The following is an 18061-nucleotide window of genomic DNA, read 5'->3' as shown; positions in this document are numbered from 1 at the left end:
CAGGATACTTACGCCATGAGGATAACACTGAAATCCAGCCAGTTCCACGGGTCCCGCAGGAAAGTGAACTTCCCCACACAGAAGCCTCTGGCCAGGATCTTTATAAGGGACTCGAAGGTGTAAATCCCTGTGAATGTGTACCTGGTAAAAAAAAAAAAAGGGGTGAGGAAGAGAGGAAGTATGGGGAGGGAGGCAGAAAATACACGCAGAGAGAAATAATGATTTGAGAATTTGAGATCTGCCCACTGCACTATTTTGTACTGAAATAACTTTTCCAGATCTCCTGTGAGCATTTTAATTAATCATATTATTTTCAGGATAAGTTTTGCTATTCAGAAATTCCAACTTTTATATGACTGCTGTTTTATAAAAATGTTGTTTGTTAATGGCCAGTGTTGGACAAGCTACTTGGAAAATGTAGTGAGCTAAGCTACAAGTTATTCTACATTAAATGAAGCTTCACTACACTGGAGCTACCCACCAGAGAAATCTACAATAAAACGACAAATGTAGCTTAACTACATAAAAGCTATTTTTTTAAAGTAAAAATAAAGTATCTATGTATCTGTCTGTCTGTGTTTAGTAGTATATTTATTAGCCCTCTCTTGTACTAGGAGCCATCTACACAAATATCAAATTATTTATTTAAATTGACCACAACAATTTGGTTTTGTAGATAAGTCTAAAAAAAAAACTGCACAAGTAATATTTCTGAGTAACATACTTTTCAGCTTCTCCTGTCTTCTCATTTTTCCTACATCTTCATCACACACACACATGCGCGCACACACACACATAGTTTAAGTAAGTACATATACTAAACAGGTTTAATGTCCAGAATATGATTATATATTATTATGATTATGATTTTTATTTATTTTATTTTGACTTTTGAAAAGAACCTAAGTCATGATATTACACACTGATACAATAGGTGGCGCCATGCACCTTAACGTTGGTTTGTAGTCCGCCATTTAAACCGAAGAAGAAGAAGACATGTTGCTAGCTAGCGCCATGTTAGCTGTTGTTGTTTGCTCACTGAGTTGTGATGATTAGCTTAGCTAGCGATGGTTGTGTTAACGTCGGGAAATACCTGAATGTGTGTCCTTAAATTTGTGTTGGACGTCTTGGATGCTGACAGGAGCTTTTCATTTGGGGGTTGCAAAGTAAACACCGGAACGTGTAACTAACTTTTCTGTGAAGACTCGATAAGTAACATGAACTTGCTAAGGTTTGGCCATGGAGATTCACGACACGTACACGTCTCTGGCCCCCTCCTCTGCCACCGTCTCCCGCTGTGCACCTTCCATCTTGCCCCGCTGCGACAATTCGCGGGAATCTTTTTGGATCAGCAGGAGGGCAGGTACGTGACGTCAAATGGAAGCGACGCATTTAAGGTTCAGAAATAGGAAACTACTGAAAAGCTATTTGATGAAGAAAACAGCGACGTTACGACCACGTTACTGACAAATATGATTAAACTAGTAACGCCGCTACTGCCCAACACTGTTAATGGCTTTTTTTCGCCACTCTTACTGTTTTTTCCCCCCTTTTTGTTATTTTTGGGACTACAGTTCCCATCATGTTTTGTGTGATTCCCGCAAGATGTATCATGTTGCCATGGAATCACTGGTCATTGCCGCATAGAGGTATGTCTATTGCAGAGAACACTTGGCTGAGAACATTAATTAAGATTTGTATTAAGAATGGAGCTCATTCATCAGTGTGTAGTTGGAGTGAGGCACTAAAAATACTTGGTGAGATCATGGTGTGGGTTAAAATGAGTTACTTTAAGCAAAAGAGCAAAAACAGCAACAGAGAGCAAAAGAGCACAACGGGGTGGATGCATGAGTTAAACACTGGACTTTCACATGGGATAAATGGGTTTGTCTCCTGAAAAAAAAACAATCACCTTGCGATCTTTTGCATATTATTAGTTAACTGGTTATAAAACAGTCTCAACTGATGCCTCTATATGACCTACAGATCAGCTGTGAGATTTTTCTTTAGATAATTTTAGTTTTGATGTTATATGTTTTGGTTGTGGTGCAGGAAACACTACAGCTTCTGTCCACAGGGGCCTCCACAATCAACACAACATGAAAGTTCCTTAGCATTAACAACATTTAAGTCGTAAATGTATTTGGAGTCTCAGAAAGCCCAGATATATCAAATTTGGCACTCAATACATGATGCAAAAGAGCTTGAAAACCAAACAAACATGGACGCTTCACAACAGCCAGTCAAGCTATGAAAGTTTTGTCCACCAAATCGTGGTGATTCATAAGTGTCTGACACCTCATAAATTACACCTCGCCACACCACCTCCTCCTCACTAAAAGACTGAACTACTGTCTATCATATAGGTAGTAATGAATGAGTAGATGATGGAACAAGTTTGCTGTGGGCTAACACACTGACTCAGCGCTAACTTACCAGTTTTTACATTTTTACCAAATCTGCATCGCAGATTTTCATGCTGCATTATTAATTCTGATACTTAAGAAAACACATAACATGAGGATTATTAGGCAAGCTCTCGAGTTAAAAGGACTGTCTTTTTTCTAATTTGTTTTTGCAGATTTGTACATTTATCCACAATAAACTGATAACTCCAGAAAGTGTAGGTCATGCTCATTTATGTGTGTGTGTGTAGCACGTCTTTGTGTTAAGATTTGACTGAGTTATGACTCTGAGAACAAGGATTGTGGCGTTCGATGCAAAATGCAATCAGGCTCAAAGGTTAAATAAACTTCTGTGCCAACGCAAAACCAAAAAATGCCTCGTTTTACAGACTGAGATAAGAAAAAATGTGGACTTACTCTACATTCTTGGCCCATTCCGGGGGATTACTGAGGGTCATGAAAGCACAGTTGGTCAGGATGGTGAACATGATCAACATGCTAAACAACGTAGAGACAAAGTTAAGGAACACACGGGAACAGATTTGTTTTTTTTTAGCACCAATCCTTGTACTCATGCATGCTATATATGATACACAACAAACAAACAAGACAGCAATATTTCCCCATCTATAATTGCTATGGTAAGTATTAAAAAACCTTTAATGCATAATTTATGTCTTCAACTACTTGGTAGCAGCAGTTAAGCCTTAATGCATGTCTACATAGAAATTCTAAACCAATCATGACATTTAGTCTTCGTAATGAGTCCTTTTAAATCCTCCTTTTGTCTGATAAACCTTTTAATCCAAATCAAGCTGTGTCCGCAGCAAACTCTGAAAGGATATGAGTGTACTAAAACTCTAATAGCTATCCTCCTTAGAGGGTTGAAGGGGTTTAAGATGTACAAGGCAGGAGTGGCGTTGAAACGGAAGATTGCCTTCCCGCGATTCAATACTATGAAGGTCTGAAAGAGAGAGAGAGAACAGAATTAGTTCACTGTATCTTTTATACGTGAAAGATGCAGCACCCAGGGGAGACATAAAACAGTACTGAAATGAAATGTGTGTCCTACAGTATCTGCCTTTGTGCGTATGTGATTAGTCATAACAGCAGAGAAGACTAAGCCGTCCAGCCTCTGTGGTTGTTATTATAATGAAGCTGGATGAGTCCACTTCAGGCAGGACATGCTGGCACCGCAGTTCAACTGGCACAGCAGCTCAGATTAGCATTTAGCACCTCTGCTGGCTCATGCTTTAAAGGCTCTGACTTGGCTGTTGAAATGGGCATCTCGCCTGTTGATATAGTAAATGCTAATGCTGCTAATTGTTTGCATTTAATGCAGTAACAGATTGGCCAGAGGCAAAGTCCCACTCCTCCTGGTGTCCTAGTCAATGGTGAGGGACAAATAAATTACACATATGATGTTTGTCAATCTATATCACCACAAAACGTTCCCTGCTTTAAAGAATTAAGTGTAACAATAATAAAGTACTGTTTAGATTTTTGTGAATCACATTTCTCCTCTCACACAATGTACGTCACCAACGCCAACATGGACGTCATCTTGGCACATTTAGGTGGAAATCACTACAAGTCTGGCCATGTTGAGAGCTGCAGGTATGTGAAAGGTGAGACAGGGGTCGTCTGTTAAGGCTGTGGCGATGGGGGCAACAGAGTGAAACAGAGCCAACTTTTGGAGAAATGCAACGTGATATCAGACTAGCGGGTGTTATCCAAGCAGAGTTCATGGACCAAATGATGATACTCTCCCAGCTGTGTCCTCGCTTGGTTTACTTTGTGTAACCAGCTTCAATATCTGTGTCTAGCTTGCAGTTCCTAGCTTCCTTGCAGTCTAGCTTCCTGTGGTTTGTATTCATTTCATTATGTGAGAGAGTGAAAGAGAGAACGCACAGCTGTAGTCGTGAAAGGTAGCGGGAAAGTCTGTGAATCAGAGAAGTAAAACTTTTGTTTTCAAGGTTTCACAGCGGTTATGTTCTAAGAACAAATAAACGCCCACACTGCAGCACAATCCTGCACGAATCGCGGCACTGCTTTGGTCTGAACGCAGACTTACTCAGTTCTGTGAGAGCTAACATGAAGGACAGGTGCTACAAGGTTATGGCGTCACTTTTGCAACTTTCTAAATATGTATTTTCACAGTCTCAAAAAAACAGAATAAAAAAGAATTGTATTTTAAATTGACGAACACCCCACCCCAAATGAAATCCTATAGTGTTCCACTGGAAGGGAAGGGTCTTTGCCTCTATATAAAGATATTACCAGTGATAGAAGAAATATTCAGATAATTCAGTACTGAAACAGCAATGTAAAAATATGTCATATGGTTTGTATGAAAAATCTTAGTCTGAAAAGAAACTATAGCTGTCAGACAAATGTCGTGAAGTAAAAGCTGCAATATTTCCCTCTCAAACAAAGTGGAGTAGAAGTATGAAGGGGCAGAGAATAGCCAAGTAAAGTCTACAAAACTCTTGAATGGCAGTGACCATGATTACAGAAGACTTGAGCTGCACTATACCCTTAAAAAAAAAACACCTGCCCACACTGAAGACAGGACATTAATGTATTCAGGTGTTATCTTTCTCCAGCAGAAGTTTGCCTTGCGTGGGAGGAAATTGCTATGTCTGCATATGCGTTCCTTTAAATAGTTTGTTGAGAGCATCGGGCAATTAACTGCAAGCTTTTAGGGGCTAAAAAGCTTGGACAAAAAACCTGTAATGCATCAAAATTCAGTTTGTGACTCATAATTAAGCTAAATCAGTATACATAATGATGCTTCATGGCCAGACTAGCCAATAACATGTTGTAAAGGTGTCTGTTGAGTTTGTATTTCCTTGTTGGAAATGACTTTGAGACAGACCTTCTGATTGCTGTAGAAGGGGTCAAGGTCCTCGAGAGGGGTGGACACCAGGTGGGGAGGGGTGTCCCCATAGATGAAGGGGAGGGACTTCCCCGCCTCCAGGTCGCTGTTGGGCTTAGGCCCATTTTCATCGTCGCTGTCGCTGCGGCGCTCCGCCCGTGGTCTCCGGGCCTCCTCCTCGGCGATGCGCCTCTCGATGGCGGCCAGCGACTCGGGGACGAAGGGGCGGAAGCTGTCAGGTCCGGGCGGTACAAGCAGCTGTGCCATCTTGTCATCCTGCTCCTTCAGAGGGCAGCGAGGGGCTCAGCTGGGGCAGGGAGCTGCGGGGAGATGGAAATTAGGAAGAAATGGGTCAAGAGTCACAAACAGGATTCTGAAAATAGCTGGCGTGTTCACCTGTGGAGGTTCCTGGATCACACTGGCAGTAAACTGACAAACCTACATAGATTAGAGCTGCAACAATTTGTTGATTAATCAACTATTAATAGAAAGAAAATTAATCACCAACTATTTTGCTAATCAATTAATCATTTCAGTCAAGCAAAAATGTAAAATATTTGCAGGTTCAAACTTCTTAAGTGTGAGGATTTTGTGCTTTTCTGTGTCATTTAGAGTGGAGACACTGTCAAAAACAAGAGAAACTCTCCTTATTCTTACATATTTTAGATTTCATTAATTTCATCAAGCTGTTAAAGTAATGGTGTTTTGGTGGCATTTGCATTAATGAAAAACATTTATGGAAAGGACTACAATACTTGCTCGCTTGAACAATATTCGACAGCAGAGGCGGTGAGTCAGAAAGTAAGAGATGAGGGAAGAAGAGTGTTTTCAGGCTGCATCAATGATCAGAGATGGATTTTATAACGTATTTTGTTTTATTTGAGCGTAGGTGACGATACATAACTGTGAAATGTATTACAGTAATCTTAGTCAGACATGCATGACATACATTTAATGTCTCTAATGTCTGTTTATTTCAACTGTTACAAAACTGTAAGATTGCAGTTGTGACTTTTACATAAAAGTGACTCAGACACTTATTCAGACATTAGACCACAATGTTAAATTGCCATCACATTTACATAAAGAGGCGAATGCCTCAAAGTGACTAGAAAGAAATATGACCTGAGATGTGTAAATGGCCTTCATATTCATATTTATGAATTTCTTCTTCATGATAAACACATACATTAAAGAGGTGATAAAAAGATGCATCTGAAAGGCTGGTAAAAATATCGAGGAGAGCACATTTCCATACGCAAATGATCCAGAATGACTACTACCAATTTGCCTCTGACTTCAGTTTTATAACCAATGACTAATGACAAGAATTTATAACAGGATCATCATGTCGACACATCACAAACATAATATATATATGCCTTTTAGGATATCCAATGAGCTGCTTGGGGTCCCTCTCACATGAAAAAAATAGTCACTGTTAAAAAATTAATCTGTTGATAATTTTTTTTGATGAACTGATTAGTTGTTAGGTTTATAAAATGTCAGAAAATGTTGAAAAATGTCAATAAGTGTTTCCCAAAGCCCAAGATGAGGTCCTCAAATGTCTTGTTTTCCCCAAAAACATTACGTTTACTGTCATAGAGGAGTACAGAAACCAGAAAATATTCATTTTTACTTTGTTTTCTTAAAGATAATCAAGGAGATTAATTGCTTATCAAAATAGTTAGTGATGAATTTAATAATCAATTGCTAATTGATTACTTGTTGCAGCGCTAAAGTACACAAAATATATAACATACGTCAAGCATTTCTTTCTTTCAGCACTCAGCAATAAGGACTGCAAGTCCCACCTCAGGCTAGTAAATGTAGCAGCTCACTTGCCTGAGCGGGCAAGTGGCAAAAACAGACTTCAACAATTAAACTATTTTGATAATCACTTAATGGTTACAGTCATCTTTAATACAAAAAGCAGCCTCTAAAACGTGGAGATTTCCTGCTTTTCTCTGTTTATTATCATATTAACTGAATATCTTTGGGTTTTGGACTGACAAGACATTGAAAAATATCACCTAGGACTGGAATGGACATTTTTTCACTATTTTCTGGCATTTATAGACGCTGCAGCCCTGGAATAAACACAACAGTTAACTTTAGTGTTTGTTAGATATTTTTGACAGACTGAACTCCCACCAAAATGGACTGGAGCTGAATATTATGTTTTGATAGAAACATTATGTGAATTTTGGAATTGATTACATCTATTTTTCTCAATATTTTTTGCCTTTTGGACTTTAAAAAGCTGTGCAGTTATTGGAAGTGTTTGTATTACAAAACAATCCTAATAATACTGCAAATAATAGTGCAGCATCATCTTTATCTTAAACCGGCTTTAAATAGAATGAATCAACATGACTAGCGCTAACGTTTTTGCTTTGAGCTAGTTTGGAAACTGTCTGCTAAAAGGCACATGAGTGTTTCAAATTCTGTGAAGGAGAATAGAGACGGTGCTGTGTGTCACGTCGACCTCTGGGTAGAATCAAAGCAGTTAGAGGTCACAGGTAGGATGGAGGCTTTAGAGAGGCAGTAAATAGGGGGTCTGACGCTGGTGACACGCCTTCAGCTGATTCACAGGGACACAGAAATAGCCAGCACCAACTGAGACGGACAGCATGAGAAACAAGCAAGCAAAAAGACTGTCTCAAGAGAACGCGGTCTCGCCACTTTCCCTCATTTATCACTCAGCGTGTGCCTCTATTTATTGCTGCATTTAGATAAAGTGGTTTCTGGAGAGTTAGAGGAAATGATGTCCTTTTATTGCATAATTAATCGGTGGATGGCCTCAAATTAGTAAAAAATGAACTGTTTTCACAATGGCTTTCAGAAAGTAACAAATGAGAGTATTGATTTCTTTTCTTCTGCACCAATGAGCAGCAGACTCCCCCTGTATACCACCTGCCACCCTTCACACCCACAAGACCATCGCGCTCCCACAGGAAATAGAGGGAAGGCACACAAACAAGACCTTCCCAAAAAACCCTGGTGAGCCATTATCACCACATCCTTGGAGCCTCCTGGTCTCTGCAGTCTCACAGGTGGGTCTCGCTCCTCGTGGGACACTGTACTGGCCCAGAAAACAGGAACCTCCCCTCTGGCAGAGTCTAAAAAGTGACGTCTGCTTCAATCACTAGTTTGTCTTACTTTTTCCAAGTGGAAATGGAGGAACAGAGGTCGCCTTAGTCACCTGCAACCCATTTTTTCCTTCCACTTTAAAGAGCAGTGGGTAGATCAAGAGACAATTTTAAGCTATTTTGACATTCAAGCCACTCCGGAGTAGCAAGCAACTCAAGGGAAGGTCGGGAACACAGTGTCATCCCCAAAACATAGTAATGCTTAACTTTGATCTAAAGAATCTCTAGATGCGGCCTTTCACGCAAGTTTTGCAGCCACTGTAAGTTCTCCTATGTGTGTGAAAGGTGAGATGAGATGTTTGCAATCTGTGAGCTCACTGCTGTGTGCTACTAAATCCTGCAGACTGGTTCTTTAATTTAAGCTCTCTACTCCAGTGGAGCCCCAGTTTTCGCCATTTGTGCAGTTGCTGGATGGTGGGAAATTTTAGTGTGACACTGATTGATTGACGCCTTTTTATCCCGCCTGCACTCTGAGGCCTCTGATTGGCTAGTACTTGTTGCATCTATTACAGCCTCAACTCCAAACATTTCTATCTAAAAATTCAACTGTAATTAGCACTGGAAAATTTGAAAATGTAATCACAATCACAAGCCTTTTGTCACAAAAAGAACCATGCATTGCTATGCCATGACACACACAATAAAGCATTTAACTTTAACCAGTTCTTGTTTAGAGTGAAAACAGAGAAGATAAGTGGCATGGCTCATAAAATCCAGTCAGCCAAGCATGGCTTCCATTATATCTGGAGTGGAGGCTTATTAGAAAGCCAAAGTAGCCAGCAAATGTGTTTCTAAGTATTCATCAGGCATAAACTGGGAATTAATTGCAGCTTCTCCCATAGGGACATCTCATAAAACACATCTGCTAGAGTCCCAAAGACTGCCCCGGGACCCAGTGTTGTGATGTGTGGCCTGACAGCTTGTCTAGCATGAGCTGCTGGGTGGTAGTGATGGTGGTGGGAGGGGGGTTGTGAGGTCTGATGGACCCTGTAGGCCCAACATCTACACCCACCTCTGAGCCCAGCTATCAGCATGGTCATCCCTGCAGTCAAATATAACATGACAGACTGACAACATGTAGGGACAGCTGACATTTCTGCACTGACTGTATCCTGGCACCGAGAGGAATCACAGTGTCTATGAAATCAGAAGCAATCTGGTTCACACTTAGACAGCCTGCACATGGTTACAGCACCGAAAAACTGTTTTTCTGCACTGACATTGTTGCTAAAAGATCAAAAGCCTTTGGAAATGGCAAAGAACTGATCTCAGTCTTCTTTATTAATGGCCACAAAATAAGATAACATTCAAAACCTTTAAAATGACTACATGAAACCTCGATGCAAGGCCTCATCATGCTCTAAATCTTGTTGGCAGGCAGTATCAGTACAGCGGCCCAGTAGATAAGTCATACAATAACAATACAAACACAGGGTTTGTGTACAAAAAGTTACTCTGTGGCCACCAAATACTACTTGTTGGTGGCCCCCTGTGGTGGTTTCATCCTCATACTACAGCTTTTGCAAACACAACATTACAGACAACAGAAACTTTTTGCAGAGTGGACAGTATGGCCAGGAGGAACATTTAAGTTGTTTTAATGTGCATATGGGCATGTGAGTGATGTTTTAAAATCATCAACCTGTCATTGTTACACTGAATCCCAACCTGGGGTCACCAAAGCTTCATGGGGAGGTGCAAAGCCTCCTCGATTTTAAGTAGTGTAAGATTTTTTTTTTAATTTATAGTAGCCCTATATTTTAGTATTTCATCTATGTAGAACAATGGCTTAGTATCAAGGAGGGGAAAACACTGAATGATCAAAAAAGGAAGCTTATTAGCTATTTATGATTGTTAAATAATATAAAAAGTGTAATAAAGACAGAAAGTTGCATAAAAATTCAGGAAAACTGATCTCTGTTGCAATATTCACAGGAAATAATTTGCTCAAACATAATTGTGTAGTTTATCAGTTACTGGCATTGAATATAATACGAAGTATGCATAAAATATGTAATTTAGTCAGAGGTCATCAGTTTACTCATTAGATAAAAGCTTTACAAAGTACCTATCACTTCTCCACAGCAGTATTGCCTCCTTTAAGTGGCCTTGAGGTCTATTTTTTTTCCATGTGCAGATGTTTCTCTGTCCATGGTGCTAAAGCCTGAGAGGCAGCTGCCTCAGAGAACAAACAACAAGTGGAGACCTGCCTCAATGAATCAGACATTTTTGTTAAATAACATATATATGGCGTCTATTCGCTCTCATCTCGCTCGCTGGGCTAAATCCTAACCTGAGTTACCCACATTTTAACTGGATGACTTCAATCTGAGCTGACATGGTGTCAAAAGGGCGCTGCTGTCCACGGTTCTTAAAGGAGAAGAAGAGCGCCGAAAAAAAACCCAAAACAAATGGAAACTTACCTGATATTAATACAGGTATTGATTTTCTGAACAACTCAGAGCAACAGACAGAGACTGACTGAGCGTCAGTTACACTGGTACCAGTTTGTGAGGCTTAACTGGGAAACAGAGATAAAGGTAAAGAGAGACGACACCTTAATCGTTCGCGGTTTCAAAACGAGCCGAGGGGGCCGCAGCAGCAGCAGCTGTCGCCATGTTGATGGTGATGATGATGTCTCCGCGTTTTTCTCCACAAGGACTCCGAAAAATCGACACCTTTGGTCACAGACGAGAGCCTCCCGTCGAAGTGGCCGCGGCCATCATGTCTTCCTCCTCCTCCTCCCTTCCCTCCAGATACGACGACACCCGGGAGGAGGAAGAAATGACAAAAATAATAATAATAATAAAACAAGAAAGACGAAGGCACGTACACACCGGTGACCGAGCTCGAGGCTTTCAGTCGCGTCGGCAGCCTCCCATCAACCTCCCCTGGAAACAAACGGTGGCCAAACTGGGGTCCGAGGGCCACCTGTGGTCCTCTTGAACTGTGATTGAAATGGCTCCAAGCAAAACCACGAGTGCTATCCTTTAACTGATATATCCTTGTTTTCTCCTCACTTCCATATCATTATACAATTAAATACAGACCAACAACTCGGGTTGAATGCTCCATATGAAGGTCAAACCTTATTTTAATACGCTAAACGTGTATTTTGCTCCCTGGTCTAAGCATGAATGGGTTTGAATGAGTCTGGGCGTGTCCTTGCCAGATGTGTCTATTGCTTGTAATCAATCCCTTTCACAGCGGCTCACCCAAAATAGAAACAGACCTGTGTTTATTCTGTCACATTATATACAAAACCCATTGAAATGTTATTGCATCACGTTATAAATAGGAGACATTTTCACACCAAATAGGCCTGTAACTGTGAGGGCTCTCCCTCCCAGCACAGAGGGAGGAAGGAGGGGGGGTTGCTTATATTTGAATCCTATTTTGTTTGTCACGACGTGGAGGTTATTTTCGTTCGTTTATTTGTTTGAAAATTCGGGGAAATATGCGCCTAAATGCTCAGACAGTCCATAATGAGTCAATTAATAACGCCGCAACTGAAATGGCAGCCTCTGCGAAGTAAATACTAATGTTTTTTTTGCGTGTTTAAACTATTTTTTGTTTTTTCGGAGAAAAAACGTTAAAACAACCGTTGCACCGTAACCGTTATTTTAAACTGTAACATTCTACAGTACAGTAACATTCTATCGGTGTGACACGCGCGCAATTAGCGGAGGAAAATCAAACATAATTAAAACAAAAAACGATTTAAAAATCCTCATACCTCGTTCGTGTCGCGTCCATTTAGCACAAAAGACATTTAAAATGCAAATGTCGTGTTGTCTCGGTAAAGAATAGAATAGAAGTCGGACTGTTCCTCAGTTAAAGTAACCTGTCACGTCAAAAAAAAAAGAGGCAAAGATCTGAATACTCACCACCATTACGGTGCTCAGCAGGTGGGGACCCTGAAGGTACATCCCATATCCGAAAGAATAATCCTCGATTTAGCCGGTTAGCTTGTCAACGTGTGATTTAAAAGCTCGTCTCCTTTTGTGAAATCCCGTCCGGAGGTTGATGGATTATCATTTAATAAGCGCTCCCTTTGATTTTTTTTTTTTTTTTTTTTTTTTAGCCGCCCTTGCTCGCCATGGAGAAATCAATCCGCGCTTCCTGTTGGTGAGGCATCAGGCTGGGAATGAATGTCCTTAAAGCTGTGACTGTCACAAAATGGCCTGGATGTAGAGAAAATATCACAAGTGAAAGAGAGCAACCTGTTGGCAGGTATAAAAAGATAAAAAATAACAGAAAATCATCGTGTTGCTCTTTAAGTACAAGGCAGACTGAATAAATTAATATTATATATTTAATTAAATTTAAATTATTTGCCTAAGCCGTTCAGTCATGTAAAGTAACTAAGTAGTTCGAGTACAATCTTGACGTACTTCAGTATTTTCATTATTACTACATCATACTATATTTGATAAGTTTAGTTCCTCGTCATTTTGCAGCTATTTTGACATGAAATAAGTGTAAACACATGTGTAAACACATGTGCAACCAATGATGCTAATTAAGGATGTGTTCCATTCAGGTCAAGCAGTGTCAGGGTGCATGTTGGCTCACTGCAGCTCTGCTACACTAAATGGAACAGAGCCTTATTTAATAGCAGTGATAACACCCGTGTTTACCCGACTATTTCATGTCAATATTGCCACCATAAAAAAGGTCTATAAAAAACACAGTCTAATCAGTCAGTTCTAATTGACTGTTATAAATGAAGATAAGACTTAAGACTTATTTTATCTTCAGTGGTTAATTCATAAGCAACCAGTATATCAAATAATTTCAATTTGCTCTGCCTTTACAAGCTGCAATATTAAATTGATGAACACATTAATAATTATATTCAGTTTAATCAAAACTTAATGTCACATTCACCATAGCAACAAAAAAGAAAAGAAAAGGAAATAAGACCAATTACAAAAACACAACAATTCATCAGTCTTTTCCAGTAGTTACAACAGACTTGAGCTGTATAATGAACATTTTATACTGATAGAAAACATACTAAATATCACTGTTATCGTTCAAATAAACAGTGAAAAAATGGCCAAGGTATTTTATTTACTTGCATGTCACACTAGATATTACATGAGTGAAACACAGGAAAAACTCCTGTCCTTTCTTTTGACAACCATGTAATATAATAAATATGATTCTGAAATTGTCCGTTCTGCATAAGGAGTACTTTTACTTTTGGTACTTTAATTTGAATACGACAGACCCGTACAACATGATGTACAACAAAACAACATTTTTTTTTTTTTTGGTCTTTGTTCCTTTTGGGACAATATTTGTTTTTGTCACTTAAGGCTTTCCAAGCTTTTTCCAGAAGTAGTTATAAGTAAAATGACAATAAAACAATACAAAAATAAGGTTTAGAAATGAAAATTTGTCTCAATTGATTACACTACATATCATAATATAGCTTATTAATATGTGGCATACTTGTTGACACCACATTTAGTCATTCATAAGATATTGATTGTGTTTAGAGGGTCGGTGGCAGTAATTACAGGTTATTTTTAACATGAAAGGTGATATTTATAGACTATTAATGATTTTACTCACATGGAGGTGGAGGTGAGTTGTCCAAAGGCACGTGGACGCCACATTGTAGGGTACAGACTTCACCGTTTAGTGTCCCCTCTGCATTTTTTCTTGTACATTTGTGCCACCTGGTGGACAGTTGATGATATTACACCAGTAGCACAAATACCTGGAATAAAGTTTGCAGATAGGATTAAAATCAAGCTCTTGTGAAACTGTTTTTCTTCACAGGAAGCTCACAGGTGGGAGTATATATCCGGCAATACAAACAACTGCAATGCTAAAACAAAAATGTCATAATTTTGTGATTTAAATAATCAAAGACTGATTCAAGAAGTCCGCTTTGGAGACGAAAAAGAGGGTAAACTCCATTCTTCACAGACACACCCTTCAGCCGTCACTCTCACATGACTGCAGCAGTTTCACTTCAGCATGTGAGCTCCTCCTTTAAACACATTTTACATGCAAGAATTAATATGAGCTCTTTAATTTAATTTCTTGTTTTGCTGCTGTAGTATTTATCTAATCATTTCCTGTTTTTCCTCATGCATGATGAATTTCTACTGTTTTTTCTTTGTCCTCTGACCCTCAAGCAAACCAAATCTAAGCAACAGACTGATCATAATGTGGATATTCTCACCAGAGTGTGCTCACAGCTTTATGAAGGTATGTGGAGTGCCATGAGGTGCTCGGTGGACTATTTTTTCCCCTTGAGTTTTTTTTTGTCTTTTAGACCATGCCCCACCTCTGCCCCTGAATGAGAATGCCTGACATTCCCCACACATTCAGCGGGCAGAAGTGGACACACCCTTAAAGCTCCATGTCGCATGTCACACTATGTGACCATAACTGATGACTCCTTTGAACACATTTTTACAATCAGGCTTTGATACGATTGGTTTCATCTCACTAAATCAGACATCGAGGTCCCCCTCAATATTTGGAACAGGCACACTTTGAATAAAAACAGAGCAGGAGCAGAGGACTTTTATTTTGACGAACCACTTTTGTATGATAATCGGTTTTATAATGCATTTCATCAACACTTTAAAATAGGTCCTTATAATTTTGCAGCAGCAAATGAAGTGAAGCGAAAAGATTTTGACCAGATCATACAAATGTGACTGCATGTGTGATCGTTTGTATAGCAGATACTTATGGTTTGCAGTCATCCTAATTCAGATATATAATAGTGCAGAGAGCAGATGGAGAGCTCCTGTATATAGAGTGTTTCCCTGGTGTGAACGATATTTCCAAAGCTGAGTTCTCGGCAGCTCTCTGTGACTTTACACCACGTCTCATTAGAAGCTAAGTGATGAATTTGGAAGCCCGTGTTTCCACAGTGAGGCATGAGTAGCCTTCATTTGACTCCGTTGCTCTGACACTCCAGTTCAGCTCTGTGTTTCTGGCCTCGTCTATGTTAGAGTAAATCTGGAAAATAGTAAAAAAAAAAAAAAAAAAAAAGACAGTTCATGGGAGTTTGTGTCGCCCGGACGACCTCGCAAACATCGCTTTCTATAAATGTTCAGGCCGAAAAACAGAACATAGATTCAGCGGTGCACATCCTGAGTTTACATTCATCTATTCAAGAGCAGAGTTTACGTGATCCCAACGCGAGGAAATGAATTCACATTGTTGCCATTTTGATTTCCTCTGACAGGAAAAATAAAGCATGTCAGCATCACGCCACTTATTTCGCCACACAGCTGGTCCAGGCTGGAAATCATGCTAGGGGTTCCAAAGGGTTCTCCCTGACGTGATGAGCTTCTCTCAGAACCTTTTGCTTGTGAAGAACCCTCTTTGGGTTTTCAAGGAGCTCAATAATCCTCATATAAGGGTTCTCCATAGAACCTCAAAAGTGGGTTCTAGATAAAACCCTTGAAAAATAAAAAGGGTTCTTGGTAGAATCCCCTGAGTGGCTTCAATAGAAACCCTTTGAATTTAAAAGGCTTTCAGTAGAACTCCCTGAGTTGGTTCTAAATAAAACCCTTGTCATATCAGAACGGTTCTTGGTAGAACCCCCTAAGTGTAGTAGAAGAGACGGGGTTTTGGGTGGAACCATTACATGATAGAAAGAATAGGAAGTTCTGGGTGAAACTTTTTACAGATCGTTCTAACCCTTTATGCTGGGTTCAGGGCAGAACTCTCTGATAATGTTAGAGGTGGAACCTTTATAAAAGGATCTACCAGGAAGCGAAAAGGGTTCTCCAATGGGGACAAGCCAAAGAACCCTTTGGTTCTAGTTATCACCTAAATTCTAAGAGTGCAGATGCATTTAAAAAAGAAAGATGGAAATGGACAGTTGAACACATTGTACCTGTTTATCTGTGTGTGTGTGTGTGTGTGTGTGTGTGTGTGTGTTCTTCCATTTCACCACATGGTAACTAAGTGATGATGCAGAGAGACAGACTGGATGATGGTGTGACTAACAGGCTCTCTGTTCGTCTGTTAGTCATCAGAAGAAGTTCATTAGGCGACACAGTCACACACAGTGATGTGTTTACTGCAGCCAGCCGCTGCAGAGGCTCATTGAGACTCCGCTGACAGACTCCACAATGAGATTACAAGATTACAGTCAGTGCGGACATGTGTTCCCTGCGCTTAATTTGATTAAAACTCCCACTTAACTGCATGCTTCCCTGCTCACCTACTGTATGCAGATGAATCGAGGGCTTTGTGCGGCGCTCCAGCGGCGTGCCTCGTGGCTAACATTCATTTAAGTTTTTGTAATTCATTAGTGCGTTACAAAACATTATCTCTGTGAGGAATGCTTGACTAATCACATGTTATCTAAAAATACAAAAGCCTTCGCTGAATCAATGCTGGAGGTAAATAACTGCCCTAATTACTCTGCTGCCCTACAGAACAAGTAAAAATACATGTGTAAAGTAGGTTACTGGAGTATTTTTACACCTTTCCTCTACATGGCAACCACTTGGAGATGTTTTAAATACTGAGATTAAGCCTATTAATCCAAAGTTATGTAACTGATTAATCTAGCAAGACTAATGGCTCTGTGGCTAATGTAGTAATGCTAACAGGCTGATCTTTAGTGCTGTTGGGAGCAGTTAGTCTTCAGTGCTTTCTGCCAGAAAGACCGTCTTGATTAGGCTTAGGAGGAAAATGGTATAGCAATGCTTAAAATAAAAAAGGTTTAATAAATGTATATTATTATTATTTTAATTTCAACAAGCAGACACTTAAATAGTTTGTTATGTTTACTTTCTGTATTAATATAATCTGACTAACTAACATTGCTATTGTTAACGTAATGTCAAATAAAAAGCTCCACCTGTAGATATTTCCAATTTGTGATGTTTACATTCTAGATGAAAGCCAAGAATCACGCTGTTGCCAGCTAACTAGCCTATATATTAACAAGCCAGTATATTTATGAGTTGTCACCAATACATTATCCATGCTTCTCAGATATTTTTGGGGCCCAAAGAGGAAAAATTATCCAGTGGTTCACTGGGAATAAAAGCAAAACACTACAGGAAAATCTGACCCCATAAATAGCTCTTATTAAAAGTCCTGACCGCCAGGTCGGGAACCACCGCTTTAACACATTCCAGGTGTTATTTTTAGTCTACACTCCCTCAACTTGGCTCAACTATACTCAATTAGTGATTTACTACATTTCCCAGAAGACCTTAACAGCCCTGAGGAGGACTGACATGAACTTCTTTCATTCAGCTGTGTTATACAAGGCTCAGCAGGTGCAAGAGAGCGGGATTTTCCAGTGGAGCAAAAACGACCCGGTGCAAAACTGAAAGCCCAATAAAGCGGCTGCATTTAATTCTGGACTATTGTCAGGGGAAGAATGGGTTTTCTACCCTTTTTTATAAATTTCTGATTGCATGATTGATTGCATAATGCTTTGTTTATCCAGTTTTCTGTGCTGATAAGAAGTAATTCTATTGAGCTGACCCTTTAACATTAATTGATGTATTCCTTTAAACACCATTGTCCACCAAGTCTTTTTTATTAGAAAAGGGGATTAAGTGCGTCTGCATGCTATACAGTATGATGGACTGTATTATGGCTGATCAGCAGTAAATTTG

At 39.7% G+C, this 18061-nt stretch overlaps 1 protein-coding gene across 5 annotated transcripts in view; it reads right to left on the bottom strand.

Moving 5' to 3' along the window:
- Window positions 1-12834, bottom strand: part of LOC146304734 (sodium channel protein type 2 subunit alpha-like) — a 44024-nt gene extending 31190 nt beyond the window's left edge. For 3 of the 5 annotated variants that reach the window (XM_084713273.1, XM_084713272.1, XM_084713274.1), the window contains exons 1-3: window positions 3252-3365; window positions 2823-2913; window positions 13-141 (exon numbers count right to left, since the gene is read on the bottom strand). In XM_084713273.1, the coding sequence (XP_084569399.1) occupies window positions 13-141; window positions 2823-2902 (209 nt within the window). In that variant the 5' untranslated portion in view covers window positions 2903-2913; window positions 3252-3365. Of the gene's footprint in view, window positions 1-12; window positions 142-2822; window positions 2914-3251; window positions 3370-5283; window positions 5604-12322 lie in introns of those variants that run through there. The other 2 variants (XM_084713276.1, XM_084713275.1) reach the window with 2 other exon arrangements.
- Window positions 12835-18061: the final 5227 nt, after the last annotated feature.

The sequence above is a fragment of the Lutjanus erythropterus genome, chromosome 24 (genome assembly GCF_056507025.1).
Source record: "Lutjanus erythropterus isolate fLutEry1 chromosome 24, fLutEry1.hap2, whole genome shotgun sequence".
Classification (NCBI taxonomy): Eukaryota; Metazoa; Chordata; class Actinopteri; order Lutjaniformes; family Lutjanidae; genus Lutjanus; species Lutjanus erythropterus.
Note: the sequence above shows the minus strand (reverse complement) of the source record. Positions and strands in the feature narration are given on the sequence as shown.